The 19,049-nt window shown below is 40.4% G+C and overlaps 1 protein-coding gene across 2 annotated transcripts in view; it reads right to left on the reverse strand.

Annotated features, from left to right (window-relative positions):
- Positions 1–16,108, reverse strand: part of LOC109237452 — an 80,856-nt gene extending 64,748 nt beyond the window's left edge. Inside the window, exons 1-7 of one of the 2 annotated variants that reach the window (XM_019403759.1) lie at positions 14,960–16,108; positions 7,362–7,506; positions 3,137–3,415; positions 2,725–2,892; positions 2,361–2,576; positions 1,222–1,316; positions 651–822 (exon numbers count right to left, since the gene is read on the reverse strand). In XM_019403759.1, the coding sequence (XP_019259304.1) occupies positions 651–822; positions 1,222–1,316; positions 2,361–2,576; positions 2,725–2,892; positions 3,137–3,415; positions 7,362–7,506; positions 14,960–15,828 (1,944 nt within the window). In that variant the 5' untranslated portion in view covers positions 15,829–16,108. Of the gene's footprint in view, positions 1–650; positions 823–1,221; positions 1,317–2,360; positions 2,577–2,724; positions 2,893–3,136; positions 3,416–6,436; positions 6,534–7,361; positions 7,507–14,959 lie in introns of those variants that run through there. The other variant, XM_019403760.1, reaches the window with a different exon arrangement.
- Between the last annotated feature and the right edge of the window lie 2,941 nt (positions 16,109–19,049).

Below are 19,049 nucleotides of genomic sequence, written 5' to 3' on the forward strand. Positions count from 1 at the left end.
AAGTTGATATGGAAAGTCAAAATCCCATACAAAGTTGCCTGTTTTACTTGGCTTTTAGCAAGAGAGGCAATATTGACACAAGATAATCTCATCAAGAGAGGATATCAGTTGTGTTCCAGATGCTATCTATGTGAAGATCATGCGGAGACAGTCAACCATCTTTTTTTGCACTGCAGAGTTACTCACCAATTATGGAAGATATTCATCAACCTGAGGGGGATTCGGTGGGTCATGCCCGGGAGAATTCGGGAAGTTCTAGCAAGTTGGAAAAGAGATGGTGAGCAATCCAGTCAGAAAGAGAGATAGAAGATTGTCCTCGCTTGTATATGGTGGACAATTTGGAAAGAAAGGAATCAAAGGTGTTTTGAAGACAACCACAGTCCTATACAAAAGTTGAAGATGAGTTGTCTAGTGCTCTATTATTTTTGGTGTAAACAGGAGTATTTAGAAGAATGTGAATGTATCTTTGATGTCTTAGATTATTTATGAGTTTTTCAGAGGACTAGAATCTCTTCTGGTACTCCTTGTAATTATGGATGGTTACACTGGTTCGGTGTAGTCCACCTTCTAATTAATATAAATATGTTACCTTTTCAAAAAAAAACAAGAATAGGCAGACAACTACATAAGAATTTTCAGATAGTAGACACCTTGCGGAAAATGTTGTTGATGGCATCAAGATGGTTCTTCAGATCTTTCAGGTAGCAAAAATTGAACTGGCCATTTCCTACTCCCTCACCGATATTCTTTTCCATCTCTCCAAGTGCAAGGACAGCAGATTCCAAAGCATAACGCATGTGCATGAGTTCAATGTCCTCCATCCTACCAAAGTACAAATGGAATAAAAGGAAAACATATGCAGTAAGTTAACCTACTTTCTCCATACACATTTTAGCCATTAGAAGTTTGATCCCAGACTAAGAACAAAGTGTAACATTTTAAATAATCATGTTGCAACCCTTCTAAAAAAATAATCATGTTGTAACATTAAGGACATTAATACAAGCTCCATCTGCTCAGTAGTAATGCATCGATACACAAGCACAGCAGCTCTATAATTACTTCATTAAAAAAAATGAATGAATAAAGAAGCAGCTATCTCTACAAAGTTATGCTTGCTGCCCTACAATTCAGCCGAATCTAAAGTATCTACATGCATGATGTAAACGTAGAACTGAACCTAAGTCATACAACACATTGCAAAAGAATGAGTCACCACACCTCCTCCAGGCTGCTAGATTGGAAGTAATTGGCTGCATGCTAATCAGTTCAATAGCATCTTGAAACTTAATGCTTGGAACCACATCAAATAACACCTAGAAGATGGCAAAGAATTACAAATCCAAAATACTATCAAAGCAAAAGAAAAGAATTAAATCAGCCATATTAATATGTAGCAGGTGTAAGAAAGATACCATTTTCAGATATATGAAAAGCAAAGTCATAATAGTAGCAAAGAGATGCGAGGGAGAGAGAGAGAGAGAGAGAGAGAGAGAGAGAGAGAGAGAGAGAGAGGAGAGGAGAGAAGTAATCTGTGCAATAATCTACCAAAAATATTGTTTGCTGATCTTAAACTTAAAATTTTCTGGCTCTTGGATTGGTTCTACTCGTTGTTCTATTTTTTCTGGTGAATTTAGGCAACGTGATGATCCTTTTATCGGGGATGTGAACATGTACCAGTTGTTAGCACTCTTCTATCCCATCTGTGGTCAGACTATGACCACTCAAATTTTAATGAATCTTTAGAATTTCTTTAATAAATCTTTAGAATTTGAGGATAATATTATATTAAGAAGAGAGGCGACGTGTTAACTTGATCATCTTCTTTCGTAATAGTATCATACAATCCATACACGCTACCTGCAGATGCAACCTCAGATTCAATGAGCAGGCAAGTAAGGTACCGAGTAAATGCAAATGCATTTCAATGAAACTCAAGCCAAATTTGTAAGTAAAGCATATTTATAAAATAAAAATAATAAAAAAAGGAAAACTATATAGAATTGAACAACCGAACAAGTGGGACATTAAATACCTTATCAAAAACAAGTGGGACATAAAATAAGCTGCTTACCTTCAACTAAACAACAACAAACCCAGTGATTTCCCACAAGTGGGGTCTGAGGGGGGTAAGATGTACGCAGCCTTACCCCCTACCCTGGAAGGGAAAAGAGGTTGTTTCTGATAAACCATCGGCTAGAGAAAGCATGACAGTAAGCTGCTTACCTTCAACTATTATTAAAAATTCTTTCTACAAAAGATACTTCTCTTCCAAAAATAAAACGAAACCAAAAATCTGCAAAACACATCAGCAGTGCAAACAGTAATGTTCTACTGTGGAAGGACAGCATAGAGTTTACCCGCAAAGGACTCTGTACAGATAATCTTTCCAGCACAAAATTTTCAACAAAGGGATCCCATTGCACATCTTCATTTCCTTGTTGCATAAACTCTTTACCAGACAACAGTAGCGAGGACTTCAAACTCCATGACTTGCCAGAATTCACGCATGCTACAAAAGAAGCAAGATCAAGCTGATAACACAGGAGATCACAGAGATGTTCGATGCAAGACACCTGGCAAAGTAAAGGTAGTTTAAGTAAAAACCTACAGATTTATCTGCTCATGAAAGAACATAACTTGAAGAGGAATAACATTAGACAGGAAAGGAAAAAAAAACTGCAGTCTGCCCCATCTCTATCATTATAAAAGCATGGGAACTACCTCATTTGATCTATTTCCATAATGTGGAGAGTCTTCCAGGCGAAGAGCTTGTGATTTACTTGTCCACAGAAGCTGCATCAATTTCCTTCTTAAACCCGTTTTACCAGACAAAAGGTCCCAACCGAGGACTGCTACAAGAGGCTGAAGTCGGGGCAACAGCAAAAGAATCTATATAGAAAAGGATACAACAAATTTTTTATTCAAAAAAAGGTAAAAAGGATAGAAGTTAGTAACGCAATTCATTGTCCATTAAAAATGAAGTAACAAGTGAGTTAACATCAGAATGTGCCATTCTTTTTTTTTCTTTTAAAGAGAAGTATCAGAATGTGACTTCTTATGCTCAAAGCAAATGAATCTCTAGCTTAGATATGGGATTTTGCATATAAAACGCAGGTGTAATTGTGAACAGTACATCACTGGCTTCTTGCAGTTCCTCCTTTCTCACAGCAGACAGGGCAGTATCCATGATACATTCCAGTACATGCAAGCCACGAACACGAGCATAATGGTACATTTCTCTCATGCAAGAAGTAATAACAGTCTCCAGCAACGAATTTGTGTTGTTTAAAGTCGTCTCAGAATTCAGTTCTCGGACAAAAACTTTGAGACGCTGAAGAGGAAGAGGAATCTGCTCACTTTCAGAAGCTTTGAGACTCTCAATCTCTTCCAAGAGCATTTCATCGTGAATCACCTGTAAATACTCCAGAAATCAACATTCAGTTCCACTTATTAAGGGCGTATAAGTGTGTATTCTCAAAAATAAGTATGCAGGTTATCTGCCCAAAGCTAGCTTCGATTTAGATATTCACTCAGACAAAGATGAGATCATACAAAAAAATAGAAGTTTGTAGACGGTAGTTCCCAACATAGCAGTGGTTTTAAAAACGAAGAGCACAAAAAATGAAAAGACTCATGGGGCTTTAAGTGAAAAACAAGAAAGGGTACACTTCTTAATTTTATGGAAAATACAAAAGTACTAGTATAAATGCATGAATGTAATATTATAACATCAAATACAATTAAAATTACTAATAACAACAATATTAATCTAAGCATAATCAAGTGTAACTCCAATGAGGCCCAAAAAACATACAGTCAGTCAAAAAAATAATTTTCAATTTCCAATAAATCAACCACATAAAAGAATTAGTTTTACAAAATTTTGTTTGCTACTAAATTACTTTGATACTGTACTAAGGTAATAGAAGGAGAAGCAAAAAAGAAGCTAGAACCACAAGTCGTACAAGAGGACTCACACACTAGGATAAGTAAAAGAAGAAAGAAATGAATTAAAAGAAAAGGGGAAAAAAACCAGAGAACAGAAGCAGCAAAGAATAGGCATTATAAACTCGAGAATAAAAAGAAGACAACGACGATAATAAGAACACCACAACCATACATGAGAAGAAGCATGCGAGAAAAGTCCTAGTATTCAGATGGAAAAAGACCATTTTTTCCTCTTTTCCTTCTTTCTTTATCTTTGGAAAATCAAATTCAAAAGAATCAACTGTTTTCATGGATCATTTTGCACCTTACGGCCCAAAGCACATCGCTTCACCTATGAGGTGTGTCGCTTCAACCACGAGGCTATAACTCTCTGCTTTCCATACTGCATCAGTTTAAGCAACAAATTGATGGCTTTTAATAACACTGCAACATAGTGTTTTAGGCAAGAAAGCATAGCTCTGACAATACCTAGGAGAATCACACAAGAGGAAGAACTTCCTCAACAGGGTCACTGAAAGCTATAGGTGAGTGAGAATGAAAGCTGACAACCTGAAGATGTCAATGTTTGGTGATACCGTCTGGCTATACAATTATCATCGGAAGCGGAAGCTAACAGACTTCTATGTTAGGGACAAAGGCTGGAATACACATTCAAGCATGGCGAATCAGTAGCCTCACTGTGAAGGGGGTAGTGCTGGTGAGCTTGGTTGGCTACCTATTTACTTTGGTTTGGTGTCTAGATCTATTAAGGTAAGTGGGGAATCTGTGTAGGGATTTCCAAAGCTGGAGATCAACATGGCCCCCGAGAATCTTTACATTAAGAGTCTTAAAATAGGGGGAAGATTCCAATTCTATGCTAATTGAAGATATGGATTTCTGCAGAAGTTGCAGAAGTTGGCTATTTCGGAAGCGGGAAACTGAAATAACAACAAGCCATATCAGGGGGCCCATGTTGAAAAAGCGTCTCAACTTAAATTGTGGATGATATATGTGTTACGTGATGACAAGGTAGATCAACACCATCATCTGAAAAGCATAGTGTGAGATTTTTAACCAGTTTGGCTTTTAGGATAAATATGAAGAAATTTTGACATAAATCCAACAAGCAAGGTGATATTGAACCATTAGTAGAATTCCTCGATTGTAAGCTTAGCTCCCTTCGACTGACTTATGTGGGACTAACTTTAGGTGCAACTTCCAAGGACTGTGTTGCATGGAATCCAATGGTTGAAAGAATCGACAAGAAGTTAGTAAGGTGGCAAACAAAACACTTATTATAAGGGGAGAATGAGACACAAATTAGAAGAATTATGTTATATTTCTACTCGTTATATGTCTACAAAATGCATAGTGATCTCAATAGCAAAAAAGATAGAAATTTTGTAAGCGAATTTTATGTTGTACACGAGTGGGAAGGTGAAATGAGTACAATTTCATTAATTAGGAGAAAAAAACATATCTTTTGATAAGGCAAACAAGTTTATTGACTTGAAAAAATACAAGCCGTATACCAAAAAATTAGAGGCCTACACAAAATTATGATTCTCTACAAAAGATACTCAATCTTCAATACAAATAAGAACTTCATGGGTGCACCAAAGGCTAACTAAGAATAATAGGTTATTCCTTCTAGGTTCAAAGTCATCTTCGATTCCCCAAAACGTTCTCCTATTTTTGTCCTTCCACAGGATCCACTTGATGACTAGTGGGTAAACATGTCATGTCTTATGTCTTCCCTTCTTCTCCTAAAGGCTCAGATAGGTAGCACATCCAACACTAAATGTGACATCATCCACTTCACCCCAAACTAGTTCAAGACAACCCATCACAATGGCGTAGTCACCTGATAAAGAAATAAGAGGTGATCCACATTTTTGCATGAATATATGAACATAAAGCACTAGCTAACATATGTAACCATCCTCTTCCTCAAGTTTTCCACATTCAAATCGCCCTCATTGTTGTCAACCAAGGAAAGAACGCCGTTCAAGGCACTTAGGAATCCAAACCCATACATGTGGGAACCCCATGACCTCCTCCCTCACCCAAAGCTTGTGCTAATTAGAAAAAAATTACATCAGCTATGAATTTTGGGGTCCTAGGGACTAGAGCATTTAGGATTTTCAATAAAGCTCTACACGGGGAATTGAAAAAGTATGGAGTTCAAACAGTAGTGGGAGACCATTCAGATCACTTTGTCGCAATTCTGAGGTATTATAAGAAAAGTGTAGCAAGATTTTTTTTCAGGAATTTTAGAGATAATGCAGGCAATGGTGCTAGAATCAATTTTTGGAAAAAGATTAAAGCAAGCAATGGGGATACAATCAATTTTTGGAAACAAAGATTTGCGTAAAGCTTCAGTTTCAACATTTCTGGCCAAAACACAGCACAGTCATACAGCTGATTATAAGTTCTAGATTTTGTTATTGACGATATGTTGTCTTTTTTTCTGTAAACCTTTCTATTTGTTAGTAGAAAGAATCACCTTTTCCCGTGAAAATTATAATACCCTCTTCCCAAATTCAAGAGAGAGCATTTAATCCTTCTAAAACATTGCAAGCCGTCTAAATTACTCCTCCAATCTGATGAACAAGGCAGGTATTAAGAGTTAAAATTTGAATAATTATCACTCCTATATTTAATCTTGAAAGTATATAAAGCAATGGTTTCAAATGTAAACATAGTAGAACAGTTAGTTGATAGGATTCCAATCAAGTTGAAAAAATATAATTAGTAGTTAGCTTCTATTAGATCGAACTGGTAGAAAGAGACAAAATTTCCATCTAAGGAAAGATGTCAATTTTTTGGAACAAACTAAAATGGGGGCAAGGTCAACTTTTTAGGAAAAGAGTAATTATAGTGATGCTTGATTTTGCATATAGTATTACATTTTAAAGAGGATTTGAACATAACCAAGGATTTGGTAGACCTAACTAAAGTGATAAGGGGGGGGGGGGGGGGGTACATAACCAAGCAAAGATTTTATAATTTTTCGGTAGTGTTCGGCCACCTTTCACACATATCGGCTAATCCACCGGTTGCATACTACCTCCCACCAACACATGCATTGGGAAACCCTGTCCGCCAAAGTTAGGAAGATGAGAATAAAACACCTAGTATTTTCTGTCTCTATTGAAAATTTGAACCTCAGTCTCCCATGGTCCATTCCAGCTTCATTGACCGCTATGCGACACCCTTGGGCGCAATCAAGCAAAGATTTAAAAGGGAAGCACTTTACTAAGCAACTACCAAAAGCAATACAACATTTAAGTACACAATCTCAGATACTGCAGGCTGTAAAAAAAAAAATTATGTGAGAATTCCACATGCAACGACAACAACACACCCAGTATTATGAAAAACCAATATTCAGAATCGACTGTACTTTCAGTAAGAAATATCATCACCACCTGTATCATCTTAACAAGAGGTGTACAACGAGATGAAAGTGCTTCCCCATAAACTGATAAGAATTTGTCTCGCATCTCGAACCAGGCATCTCCATAATCGTCCTTTCCAGGTAACACCCTCCTGAGTAGATCTCTTGAGACAGTGCTGGATAACAGAGAACAAGAATAGAATAACATAACAGAGACAAGAACAGCAGAGGAAATAAATTGAACACCAAAAAGTAACACATTTTGCTTCCTTCCTATATCACAAGCACGTCCAACACTGCCCATTCAGTCATTTTGTAAGGTGGTCAAAAAAATAAGTTTTCTAATGTTCTCCATCCACATGATGGCAGAAATAGAACATATTGCATATTTGCATTTTATTCTGGTGCATGAAAAGAAAGTTGACCATCCATCAGGAAAAGCAACATGTTGATCTGCATTAGCTGAGGACAGAACTAATAATATTCGAGAAAAAACATATGGTCATGTCCATTAACCAAATATGAATCACCTACTCAATCCTAAAATTCAGTGGCATAACAGAAAACATTAAAAAGATCCGTAGTTGTAATAAAAATGGAACTCTTAGGCACTCTTCATATTAAAACGTGAGCAAGCTATCCTTTGGAATAGTTAAGGTGCGTGACGGGTCCAGAAACTACCGCCATCATAAAATAAAATAAAATAAAATAAACTCCTTTGTCTGAAGGCAGCCTTTATAAAACAATCCGCAGTAATGAAGTAATCTTAATCAAACTAATATTTCCACGCCCTACTGCCCTTCAATAAGGTAAGTAGCTTCATAAAGATATGCAAAGTCTCCACCTCTCTTGTTTCATTGTGAGCGTAAGTATAACTCCCTTCTTCTCATTTTTAGGAAATGGAAACTCCCTTCTTCTCATTTTGTTGGACCTGCTTTCTACTTTAGACCAATTCAAAAATAGGACTTTTGCCTTAAAATGGAAACTATAGGGGTATCAAGCTATTGAGTCATACCATGAAAGTGTGGGAGAGGGTAGTAGAAGCGAGGGTGAGGAGGACGGTGTCTGTATCAGACAACCAGTTCGGGTTCATGACGGGTCGTTCTACTACGGAGCTATTCACCTTATTAGGAGGTTGGTGGAACAGTACAGGGATAGGAAGAAGGATCTGCACATGGTGTTTATTGATCTGGAGAAAGCGTATGACAAGGTTCCTAGAGAGGTTCTTTGGAGATGTCTAGAGGCTAAAGGTGTGTCGGTTGCTTACATTAGGGTGATTAAGGACATGTATGATGGAGCCAAGACTCGGGTTAGGACAGTGGGAGGCGACTCCGAGCATTTCCCGGTTGTTATGGGGTTACACCAAGGATCTGCGCTCAGCCCATTCTTGTTTGCTCCGGTGATGGATGCACTGACACACCATGTTCAAGGAGAGGTACCACGATGTATGTTATTCGCTGATGACATTGTTCTGATTGATGAGACGCGGAGTGGCGTTAACGAGAAGCTGGAGGTTTGGAGACAGGCCCTTGAGTCAAAGGGTTTCAAGTTGAGCAGGACGAAGACGGAATATCTTGAGTGCAAGTTCAGTGCCGAGCCGAGGGAAGCGGGCATGGACGTGAGGCTTGGACCGCAGGTCATTTCCAAGAGAGGTAGTGTCAAGTACCTTGGGTCAGTTATCCATGGGGATGGGGAGATCGACGAGGATGTCACACACCGTATAGGGGTGGGGTGGATGAAATGGAGGTTAGTATCTGGAGTCCTATGTGACAAGAAAGTGCCTCCGCTACTCAAAAGTAAGTTCTATAGGGCGGTGGTTAGGCCGTCCATGTTGTATGGGGCTGAGTGTTGGCTAGTTAAGAATTCACATATCCAGAAGATGAAAGTAGCAGAAATAAGGATGTTGAGGTGGATGTGCGAGCACACTAGGATGGATAAGATTAGGAATGAAGATATTCGGGAGAAGGTGGACGTGGCTCCTATTGATGACAAGATGCGGGAAGCGAGACTCAGATGATTCGGGCACGTTCAGAGGAGGAGCTTGGATGCCCCGGTAAGGAGGTGCGAGCGGTTGGCGTTGGTGGGTACGAGAAAAGGTAGAGGGCGGCCTAAGAAGTATTGGGGAGAGGTGATCGGGCGGGATATGGCGAGACTTCAAATCTCCGAGGATATGGCACTCGATAGGAAGCTGTGGAGGTCGAGCATTAAGGTTGTGGGTTAGGAGGTAGTTGAGCATATTTAGTCTACCGATGTGAGGCTAGGCTGATAGGATTTAGTCTTAGATTGCTAGTGGTCAGTGTTGTGTTTACACTACTCTTCCGTTTTCATAGTGCCGGGCCTTATTTACTGGTCATTATTTCCACCTTTCATCTATTCGCTGGTTCTTGTGTCGTTGTTATTATTTCCATGATGGTGCTGATATATTGTCTATTTTTGTCTTTTCGTCTTCTTGAGCCGAGGGTCTTTCGGAAACAGCCCCTCTACCCCACCGGGGTAGATGTTAGGTCTGCGTACACACTACCCTCCCCAAACCCCACTTGTGGGACTATACTGGGTCGTCGTTGTTGTTGTTGTGCCTTAAAGTGGAAAACTGTATTCGCTTAAAAAGGAAATTTAAGAATGAATATTCTCCTTGACAATGTAAATTAATATAAAGTGTACTACTATATACTAATTTCAAATTTGATGTCGTTACCTTTTTTCTTGTTACAACTATGTTGTCCCTAGAAAACTTGTATGCACCTCCACTATTTCACCAGGTACTTGCTACCTCCCACAAGCTCAAGTATCGGGTAGCCCTGCCTACCAAGACTTCGGTAGATAGGAAGAAATCACGCAGCATTTTCACCTCTTTTTTCTGCTTGTTTTGGAAGCTTGAAACGAGAGACAAGTGGTGACTATGAGACAACCTTGCTACTTGTAGGATTCGAACCCTAGTCTTCCAAAGTTTTTTGTCCAAATTATTGACATGTCAATATTAACTTTTGTAACCTTTTTTTTTTAGAATGATAACAGATACAGATACAAACTAGATAATATATTTAACAAGCTTGTTCCGATAAATCTCTATCTATCTCTCGTTCCCTTCCCGTAACGATAACAAAACCAGCGACCAATTCAGCCGCCGGCAACCACCCTCCGCCCAGGTAAGTCCCCTCTCCCCTCTCTCCTCTCTCCTCTCTCCTCTCTCCTCTCTCCTCTCTCCTCTCTCCTCTCTCCTCTCTCCTCTCTCCTCTCTCCTCCCCCCATCTCTCTCACCCCACCTCTCCTCTTTTCCGTCTTGTCTTCTCCCCCTCTCACTGCCGGCGAGACGCCGGCGACGTCTCTCTTCTTCTACACTCTGCAGGTTGTCCTCTTTCCCCCTTCGTTTCACTTGACCAGACCCGTGTGCGCGTGGGGTGCGCTCTTTCACTCCACAGTGAACAAGACAGCAAACTCCGGCGAGATATGGACCAGTCGTCGGCGAGTGGGAACAACCACAGTCAGGTTTCAGGCCTGTTTGCAGCGCCGTGGTCACACGCAAACCAAACCCGTCTTCAAGCCAAGTGATTCATTACCCAGCAACTCCGGCTAGTTCTTTGACGACCACCTCCGGCCCCACCGTCTCCGTCGACGGTACCAGGTTCTACGTTCCTGTCTCATTACACTTTGTCTTACACAACATTGTTTAAATTTGTTTCATTGTTCGTAGTGTGTTCTATACTAGTATTGTGTTATAGTCGTGGTTTATTTGTTTAGATCATTTAACTATTTGATTCACCAGTATTGTTTAGATCCTTTGTATTTGCTCCCGGCCCTATTAGCACTGCCCAGGATATTTAGTTTCACATATCTTGCTGATCCTGAGTCTTTAATTATACTTAGTTAAAAAAAATTTAATAAGGTTTATACTTAGTTAAATTGTTGTCGTCTTGGTCCATATTAGTTTATTCACCGTATTAGTATGCCGGTAGTTGCAACTTGTCTTCTTCTAGTTTGGTCTGTTGCCTTGTGTGTGTTAGTGATTCCCCTTAGTCTGCCGTAGGTATAGTGGTTGTAGTCTGGGATGGTCGAGTGAGGTCATGTCTTTAGGGGGAGCGGGGGGTAGGGCGAGAGGTAGGGGCGGGTAGGGAGGCAAGGGAGGTAAAGGGAACAAGGGTGTCCATTGGTTGAGAATTGGGTCATAGAACATAGGTACATTGACGGGTAAGTCTATAGAGTTGGCGAAGATCCTCCATAAGAGGAGGGTCAATGTAGCGTGTGTCCAAGAGACAAGGTGGGTAGGGTCGAGGGCGAGGGACGCGGACGGGTATAAACTTTGGTACTCAAGAGACCAGAAGGGTAAGAATGGAGTGGGTATCTTGGTGGACAGGGAACTTAGCGAGTCTGTGGTTGAGGTTAGACGAGTGAATGATAGATTGATGATTATTAGGTTGGTGGTTGGAGAGTGCACTCTAAACGTCGTTAGCGCCTATGTGCTGTATGCGGGCCTAGATGAGGAGGTTAAACGGCGTTTCTTGGAGGGGTTAGATGAGATTGTGCGCCAGGTTCCGCCTACTGAGAAGCTATTCATAGGAGGGGATTTCAATGGTCATATTAGGTCGACCGCAGGTGGTTATGGCGAGGTGCATGGAGGCTTCAGTTTTGGGGAGAGGAACGGAGGAGGTACCTCGTTGTTGGACTTCGCTAAGGCCTTTGGGTTGGTGACTGCGAACTCTACCTTTCCGAAGACGGAGGAGCATTTGGTTACTTTTCAAAATGCGGTGGCAAAGACTCCGATTGACTATCTCCTCCTCAGGATGTGTGATAGAGGGTTGTGCAAGGATTGCAAGGTGATTCCAGGTGAGATACTCGCGACGCAACATAGGCTCTTGGTGTTGGACGTTGGTATTATGTTAAAGAGGAGGAAAAGGACTGCTCGAGGAAGACCGAGAATCAGGTGGGGAGCCTTAACTAAGGATAAAGCCCAAGAGTTGGAGGGCGGTTGTCGGCTATGGGAGCTTGGAGGAGCAGGGGTGACGCGAGCACTATATGGTCAACGACAGCAGACTGTATAAGGGAGGCTGCGAGACAGGTGTTAGGGGTCTCGATGGGCGTCTCTGGCGGGCACAAAGGAGACTGGTGGTGGAATAAAGTTTAAGGTAAAGTGGAAGCGAAGAAGGCGACGTACTTGAAGTTAGTGCGGAGCATAGGTGAGGAGAAGAGGAGAGCGTGCATGGAGAGGTATAAGGTAGCTAGGAAGGAAGCTAAGCTGGCGGTCACGGAGGCTAAGACTGCGGCTTATGGTCGTATGTACGAAGAACTGGGAAAAAAGACGGGGAGAAGAAGTTATTCAGGCTGGCCAAGTTGAGAGAGAGGAAGGCTCGGGATTTGGACCAAGTGAGATACATCAAGGACGACGATGGTAGAGCATTGATGGAAGATTCCCAGATTAAGAGGAGATGGCAGACTTACTTTCATAAACTTCTGAATGAAGAAGAGGATCGGGATATTGTGCTAGGTGAATTGGAGCATTCCTAGAGTCATCGTGACTTTCGGTACTGCAGACGCATCAAGGTTGAGGAGGTCGTGGGAGCTATGAGTAAGATGAGTAGGGGTAGAGCGACCGGGCCTGACGAGATACCGGTGGAATTTTGGAAGTGTGTGGGGAGAGCAGGTTTGGAGTGGTTGACTAGGTTGTTCAATGTTGTTTTTAAGGCGAAGAGGATGCCGGATGAGTGGAGGTGGAGTACGGTGGTTCCATTGTATAAGAACAAAGGTGATATCCAGAGTTGTAACAATTATAGGGGTATCAAATTACTGAGTCATACCATGAAAGGGTCGGAGAGGGTGGTTGAAGCGAGGGTGAGGATGGTGTCTATATCCGACAACCAGTTCGGGTTCATACAGTGTCGTTCTACTACAGAAGCTATACACCTTGTTAGGCGGTTGGTGGAATAGTACAGAGATAAGAAGAAAGACATGCACATGGTGTTTATTGACCTAGAGAGAGCGTATGACAAGGTTCCTAGAGAAGTTCTCTAGAGATGCTTGGAAGGAAAAGGTGTGTCGATTCCCTATATTATGGCGATTAAGGACGTGTATGATGGGGCTAAGACTCGGGTAAGGACAGTAGGAGGCGACTCTGAGTATTTTCTGGTTGTTATGGGGTTACACCAAGGCTCTGAGCTCAGTCCGTTCTTATTCGCCTTGGTGATGGACGCGTTAACACACCATATTCGAGGGGAGGTGCCATGGTGTGTGTTATTCACCGATGACATAGTTCTGCTTGATGAGTCACGAGCCAGTGTTAACGAGAGGCTAGAGGTTCGGAGACAGGCTCTTGAGTCTAAGGGTTTCAAGCTGAGCAAGACGAAGACAAAATACCTGGAGTGTAAGTTTAGCGCTGAGCCCGGGAAGTGGGTGAGGATGTGAGGCTTGACTCACAGGTCATCCCAAGTAGAGGCAGCTTCAAGTACCTTGGGTCGGTTATCCGGGGGAAGGGGAGATCGACGAGGATGTCACACACCGTATTGGGATAGGATGGAGAAAGTGGAGGTTAGCATCTGGAGTCCTGTGTGACAAGAGAGTGCCACCGATACTCGAAGGTAAGCTCTATAAAGCGGTGGTTAGACCGGCCATGATGTACGGGGCTGAATGTTGTCCTGTTAAGAACTCACATATTCAGAAGATGAAAGTGGCAAAAATGAGGATATTGAGGTGGATGTGCGGGCACACTAGGATGGATAAGATTAGGAATGATGATATTCGGGAGAAGGTGTGCGTGGCTCCCATTGATGACAAGATGCGGGAAGCGAGGCTCATATGGTTCGGGCATGTACAGAGGAGAAGCCCAGATGCCCCGGTAAGGAGGTGTGAACGGCTGGTTGTGGAGGGCACGAGCAGAGGCAGAGGGCGGCCTAAGAAATATTGGGGAGCAGTGATCAGGCAGGACATAGCGAGGCTTCAGATTTCCGAGGACATGGCACTTGATAGGAAGATGTGGAGGTCGAATATTAGGGTTGTAGGTTAGGATCTAGTTTAGTCTTGCCTTTTGATAACAGATACAAACTAGTATTATAATAAGTTCTATTAGTCAAACTCAAAACAATAATCCATGCAAACATTTTACTCCTTGATCACAGTTAAAGTCAGCCTAGGGTCTAAGATAGCACTAACTTCCCACAAATCCACTGTAATTATGCATCACTTTCATAAGGACGTGACGGAGCATGGGATGCAGCTCCTCTAGCACTTATGTGGACTGTATGGAAAGAACATAATAGGAATGCTTCTGGTGAAGTATAACCTCTTATCCCTTATTTCTTTTTGGTGCACCCATGAGGTTCCCATATGTAAAGAAGATTGGGTGTCTTTTGTAGAAAACCATAGCTTTTTGTAAGGTTTTCTACTTGTCTGATATACTTTTCAAACATGGGCGTGTATTGCCCTACTTTTAATGAAAATTATTACTTTATCAAGAATTATGCTTCACTTTTGTGCGGAGTAACTCCTAATACCCAACTACGTATTTCATAATTCAGCAATCCATGGAACAATGAACTTACAAATCACAGGTAACAGTCACTTAACAATTTATTTACAATGATAACAAATATATTAAAGTTATGAACTTATCAAATAACGATGTAAAACCATGATTCTACATACCGATATTCCTCCTCATCGACCCCATAATCCAAATGTAGAAAACGAATATGCGAAACAGCTCCATCCACATCATTATTCATTAGGCAGTCCCTCATAGCATCCAAATGTGCAATTTGAATGGACTTTTGCAGTGATTTAAGCACCCTATCCTCAACCTCCTTATGCTTCACTACCGTCCTGACTGTGATTGCCATACCCGAATCCTCATTCTCAACCCAACCAACTTGTTTCTCTATATTTAGAGACAAAACATCAAAGATATCTGCATTTTCCAATAATAGCTTCCTCAAGCACGTCATTTCCTCTTCCTCCACTATAATATCTCCCCCTGAATTTCCCTCACTTTCTACCGTGTCATCCATTTCAATCAAATCCGGCCTCAAGCGCCTCAAACCAACATCAGCAATTTTCACCAAAACCCTCAAACTTTCACTTAAACCCTTCAAATCTTCATTAATACCCAAAGCATCTCCATTTAAATCCACATTTTCAACAGCTTCTTCGTCCAAATTCGAACTCGAGATGCTTTGTGAAACCCTTGAAATCACAGTTTGTAAGTACAAACAGAATTCAGCCCTTAATTTAAGAGTAGCGGCATCAAAAGACCAAAGTTGGGAAGTAGGTTCATTAAAATGGAGGAGCTCAAGGGTGCAGAGGAAAGTGAGGAGTGCAGGAGAAGGGCAAGAGCGGGACCAGATAATCGAATCTAATCTTCCGCCATGTGCAACAATTGTTTGAAGAATTGCTCGAGAGAGTTCAGGATTCCGAGCACGAAGATTCCGCAGAGTGGCTCGGAATGGCTCGAATTGAGCTAAGAAAAGATGGTTCGCGCTGACTTTACACAGCAGCTCTGTGTCTTTGTCTTCCATAGTTAAAAGTTACACACAGTCAAACGCGTACTATAAGCCGATTCATGTGATAAGCAAACAGAGAGGAATTGAGATGAGATAGAGACGATTAGGGTTTTTGAGGTAGGATTTTTCTCAAAGATTCTTCTGGAGATATTTCATGGCGAATTGGATCGGTTACAACGGTTGAAAAAACAGGGGAAAAGTTTGACAAGAAAAAGGAGGAGTTTATATAGAGTTCGACGGCGAGGCTGGAACATTGGGACAGTAGCACTTTGCTAGAGAGAACGCCGTCGTTTAGAGTATTCTTACCAGATTGCTGCGCTGTCCACTGCCACAATTCACACTTTTTTTCCGGTTTGGCCCCTTTTATTTCGTGAAATTGACCCTGCGTTAATCTCAAACAACAACAACAAAAATACCAACATACCCAATAAAATCTTACTAGTGGGGTCTAGGAAGGTTAGAATGTATGTATACCTTACCCCTATCCCGGAAGGGTAGAGAGGCTATTTCCGGAAGACCATCGGCTCAACAGAAGAGATAATAATATCAGAAAAGAAACTGAAGAAGAGATCTGTAACAACAAAAGAAGCAAGAGGAGTAATAATAATATCTTAAAATACACCAAATAAGTGAAAAGGGAGTGCAATAATACAATCCTATGCAAAACAACAAAATAGTGTGAACACAACATAGACCGCTACCAAACATAGGCAAAACTCTATCAGACTACCCGGTAAAAAGAGGGGAAAACTATGAAGTACCCCCTAGCCTACAACCCTAATGCTCGACGTCCACACGTTCCTATCAAGAGCCATGTCCTCGAAAATCTGAAGTCGCGTCATGTCTTGCTTGATCACCTCGCCCCAATTCTTCTTAGGCCACCCTCTACCTCTTCTCATACCTGCCAAAGCAAACCGCTCGCACCTCTTAACCCGGGAATATATAGTTCTCCTCCACACGTGTCCAAACCACTTAAGCCTCGTTTCCCGCATCTTGTCGTCCACGGGAGCAACGCCCACCTTCTCCCGAATATCTTTATTATTTATCTTAATCTCAAACAAAAAAATCAAAAGACGTGTGCTCTTGATTCGTTGAGTCTTTATTTAAATAGTATAACAATAATAACTATACCTTAGTCCCAAACAAAATTGAAATCTATAAATTTTCAATTCTTTGTTAAGCTCATTTTATATTATCATAATGCTAAAATAAAATAAATAAACTAAATATATATAAATAATAGTAATAATAAAAAAATAACTAAAAAGCCTATTTCTATTACGAAACTTAGCTCAAAGTAATAATATAAAACAAGAAAATAGACAAGAATGTTGGGAGCAAGAGAGAAGAGATTCTTATTTCTTCCATATATTCAAGTGTGTACAATGTGGTGCTAAAACCCTCTATTTATAGGATTACATAGAGGCATACAAAAGAATACCATAAACATGACATTAAACAATTGAGATCATGGAGGAAGATCATGGGGAGGTTATGGAGGTGTGGGAGTTACAACTATAATGGTGAGAAGTAATGGGAGTTATCTACATAATGGAGAAGAGTAGTGGGAGTAACTTCTTTAGGAGTTATAGACATCCACTACAAAATATAATATTTCATAACACTCTCCCTTGGATGTCTATAGATAATGTGCCTCGTTAAAACCTTACTAAGAAAAAACCCTGTGGGAAAAAATCTTAGTGAAGGAAAAAGAGTACACATATCTTGTAATACGCATTATTTGCTGCCTCATTAAAAACCTTGCCAGAAAAACTCAGTGGGATAAAATCTTAGCTAAGGGAAAAAGAGTACAGCGCGTATTTGCCTCCCCCTGATGAAAACATCACTTTATTCTTCGGAGACCACGAATTCCAAACTTGTATAACAACTTCTCTAATATTGAGATCCGCAATGCCTGTGAAGAAGTTTGTCAAATTATCACTTGAACAAATTTGTTGAAGAACTTTGGTGAATGTGTTTTATGTTATCTCCTTCGATAGTCCTTCTTTCAATAGAACTATGCATGCAGTATCATCTTTTATGTAATTGGAACCTTGTTGAATATCACAATATGGCATTACCCTCATATACAAATAGATTATTTCAAGAACGAATTTCAGAAAATGCCTGCATTTCCATAACCAACAAAACCTTGATAATAATTGTTAGAATAAACAAATCTATATCAAAGATTCCTTTTGCAATATAACACTAATCGTATTTCAATATACATAGGAGTAAAAGTATAGCTCGCTAAAATATTGTTATACTTATGGTTCTAGCAAGATACATTAGTGCATCAGTTGCAACAGACACAAAAATAAATCATGCACACCATGATTACTCTAATCCACATAAGGATCTGCTGAAACTTTATATTTCAGAACAATTTAAATCCTTCAAGGATTTTCATTATACACATATCAAGTTTTTCATGTACTGCCAAAATAAAACTTGAAAAGGGTTTCATCCACCATAGGAGAACTTATCTCCATATAAAATGCAGGAATATTTACGAAAAATCTTGTGCTACAAGTCGTCTTTATGTCTATTGACTTGATTTTTCATTCACTTTCAGGTGTTGGGACTATCCGTCTAACTTCACATTTTTAGGTGAAGTCAATTTCATTGCGTATTTTTCATTTGGCCAATCATTTATCTGTTCAAATTTCATGACACATTTGAGCTCAAGATCCTCGTCAATATTAATAATATTGAACGCTACATTATATCAACAATATCGTCAATGATCATTTTACATCGGTTCCATCATCACCCAATAAAGACATAACTTATCAATCATTATTTTCAGGTACCTGAGCCTCTTCCATGAGGTCTTATAGATTGTTATGTCGTGGTGCTCTTCTAGAGCACTTGCCTCTTTATAATGACCATCTTGATCATTTGCTCCACTCCTTCTTCAAGGAGTTTTATCTTTGGAACCAACGTGTCATGGACTCTGTCCATCTTAGACTTTATTTTAGTTGGAGCATTAGCAGCTGAAATATGTAGCTTTGGGTCAGCAGATGCCCCTGGCAATATTTTGCAACTGAATTACCACTTGAACTTCAAGTTCACATTTTCTTGTACGAGGATCTAGATGTACTCATAACAATTCATTCTACGTATCACTTTTCAGTTGCCTATTTTCTCCCCCTAATGTTGGGATCACCAACACATTTTCCAACCTTCTTTATGAACCCATATTTGTCAATTATAATGGGATAATTAAATCA

Source organism: Nicotiana attenuata, unplaced genomic scaffold (genome assembly GCF_001879085.1).
Source record: "Nicotiana attenuata strain UT unplaced genomic scaffold, NIATTr2, whole genome shotgun sequence".
NCBI lineage: Eukaryota > Viridiplantae > Streptophyta > Magnoliopsida > Solanales > Solanaceae > Nicotiana > Nicotiana attenuata.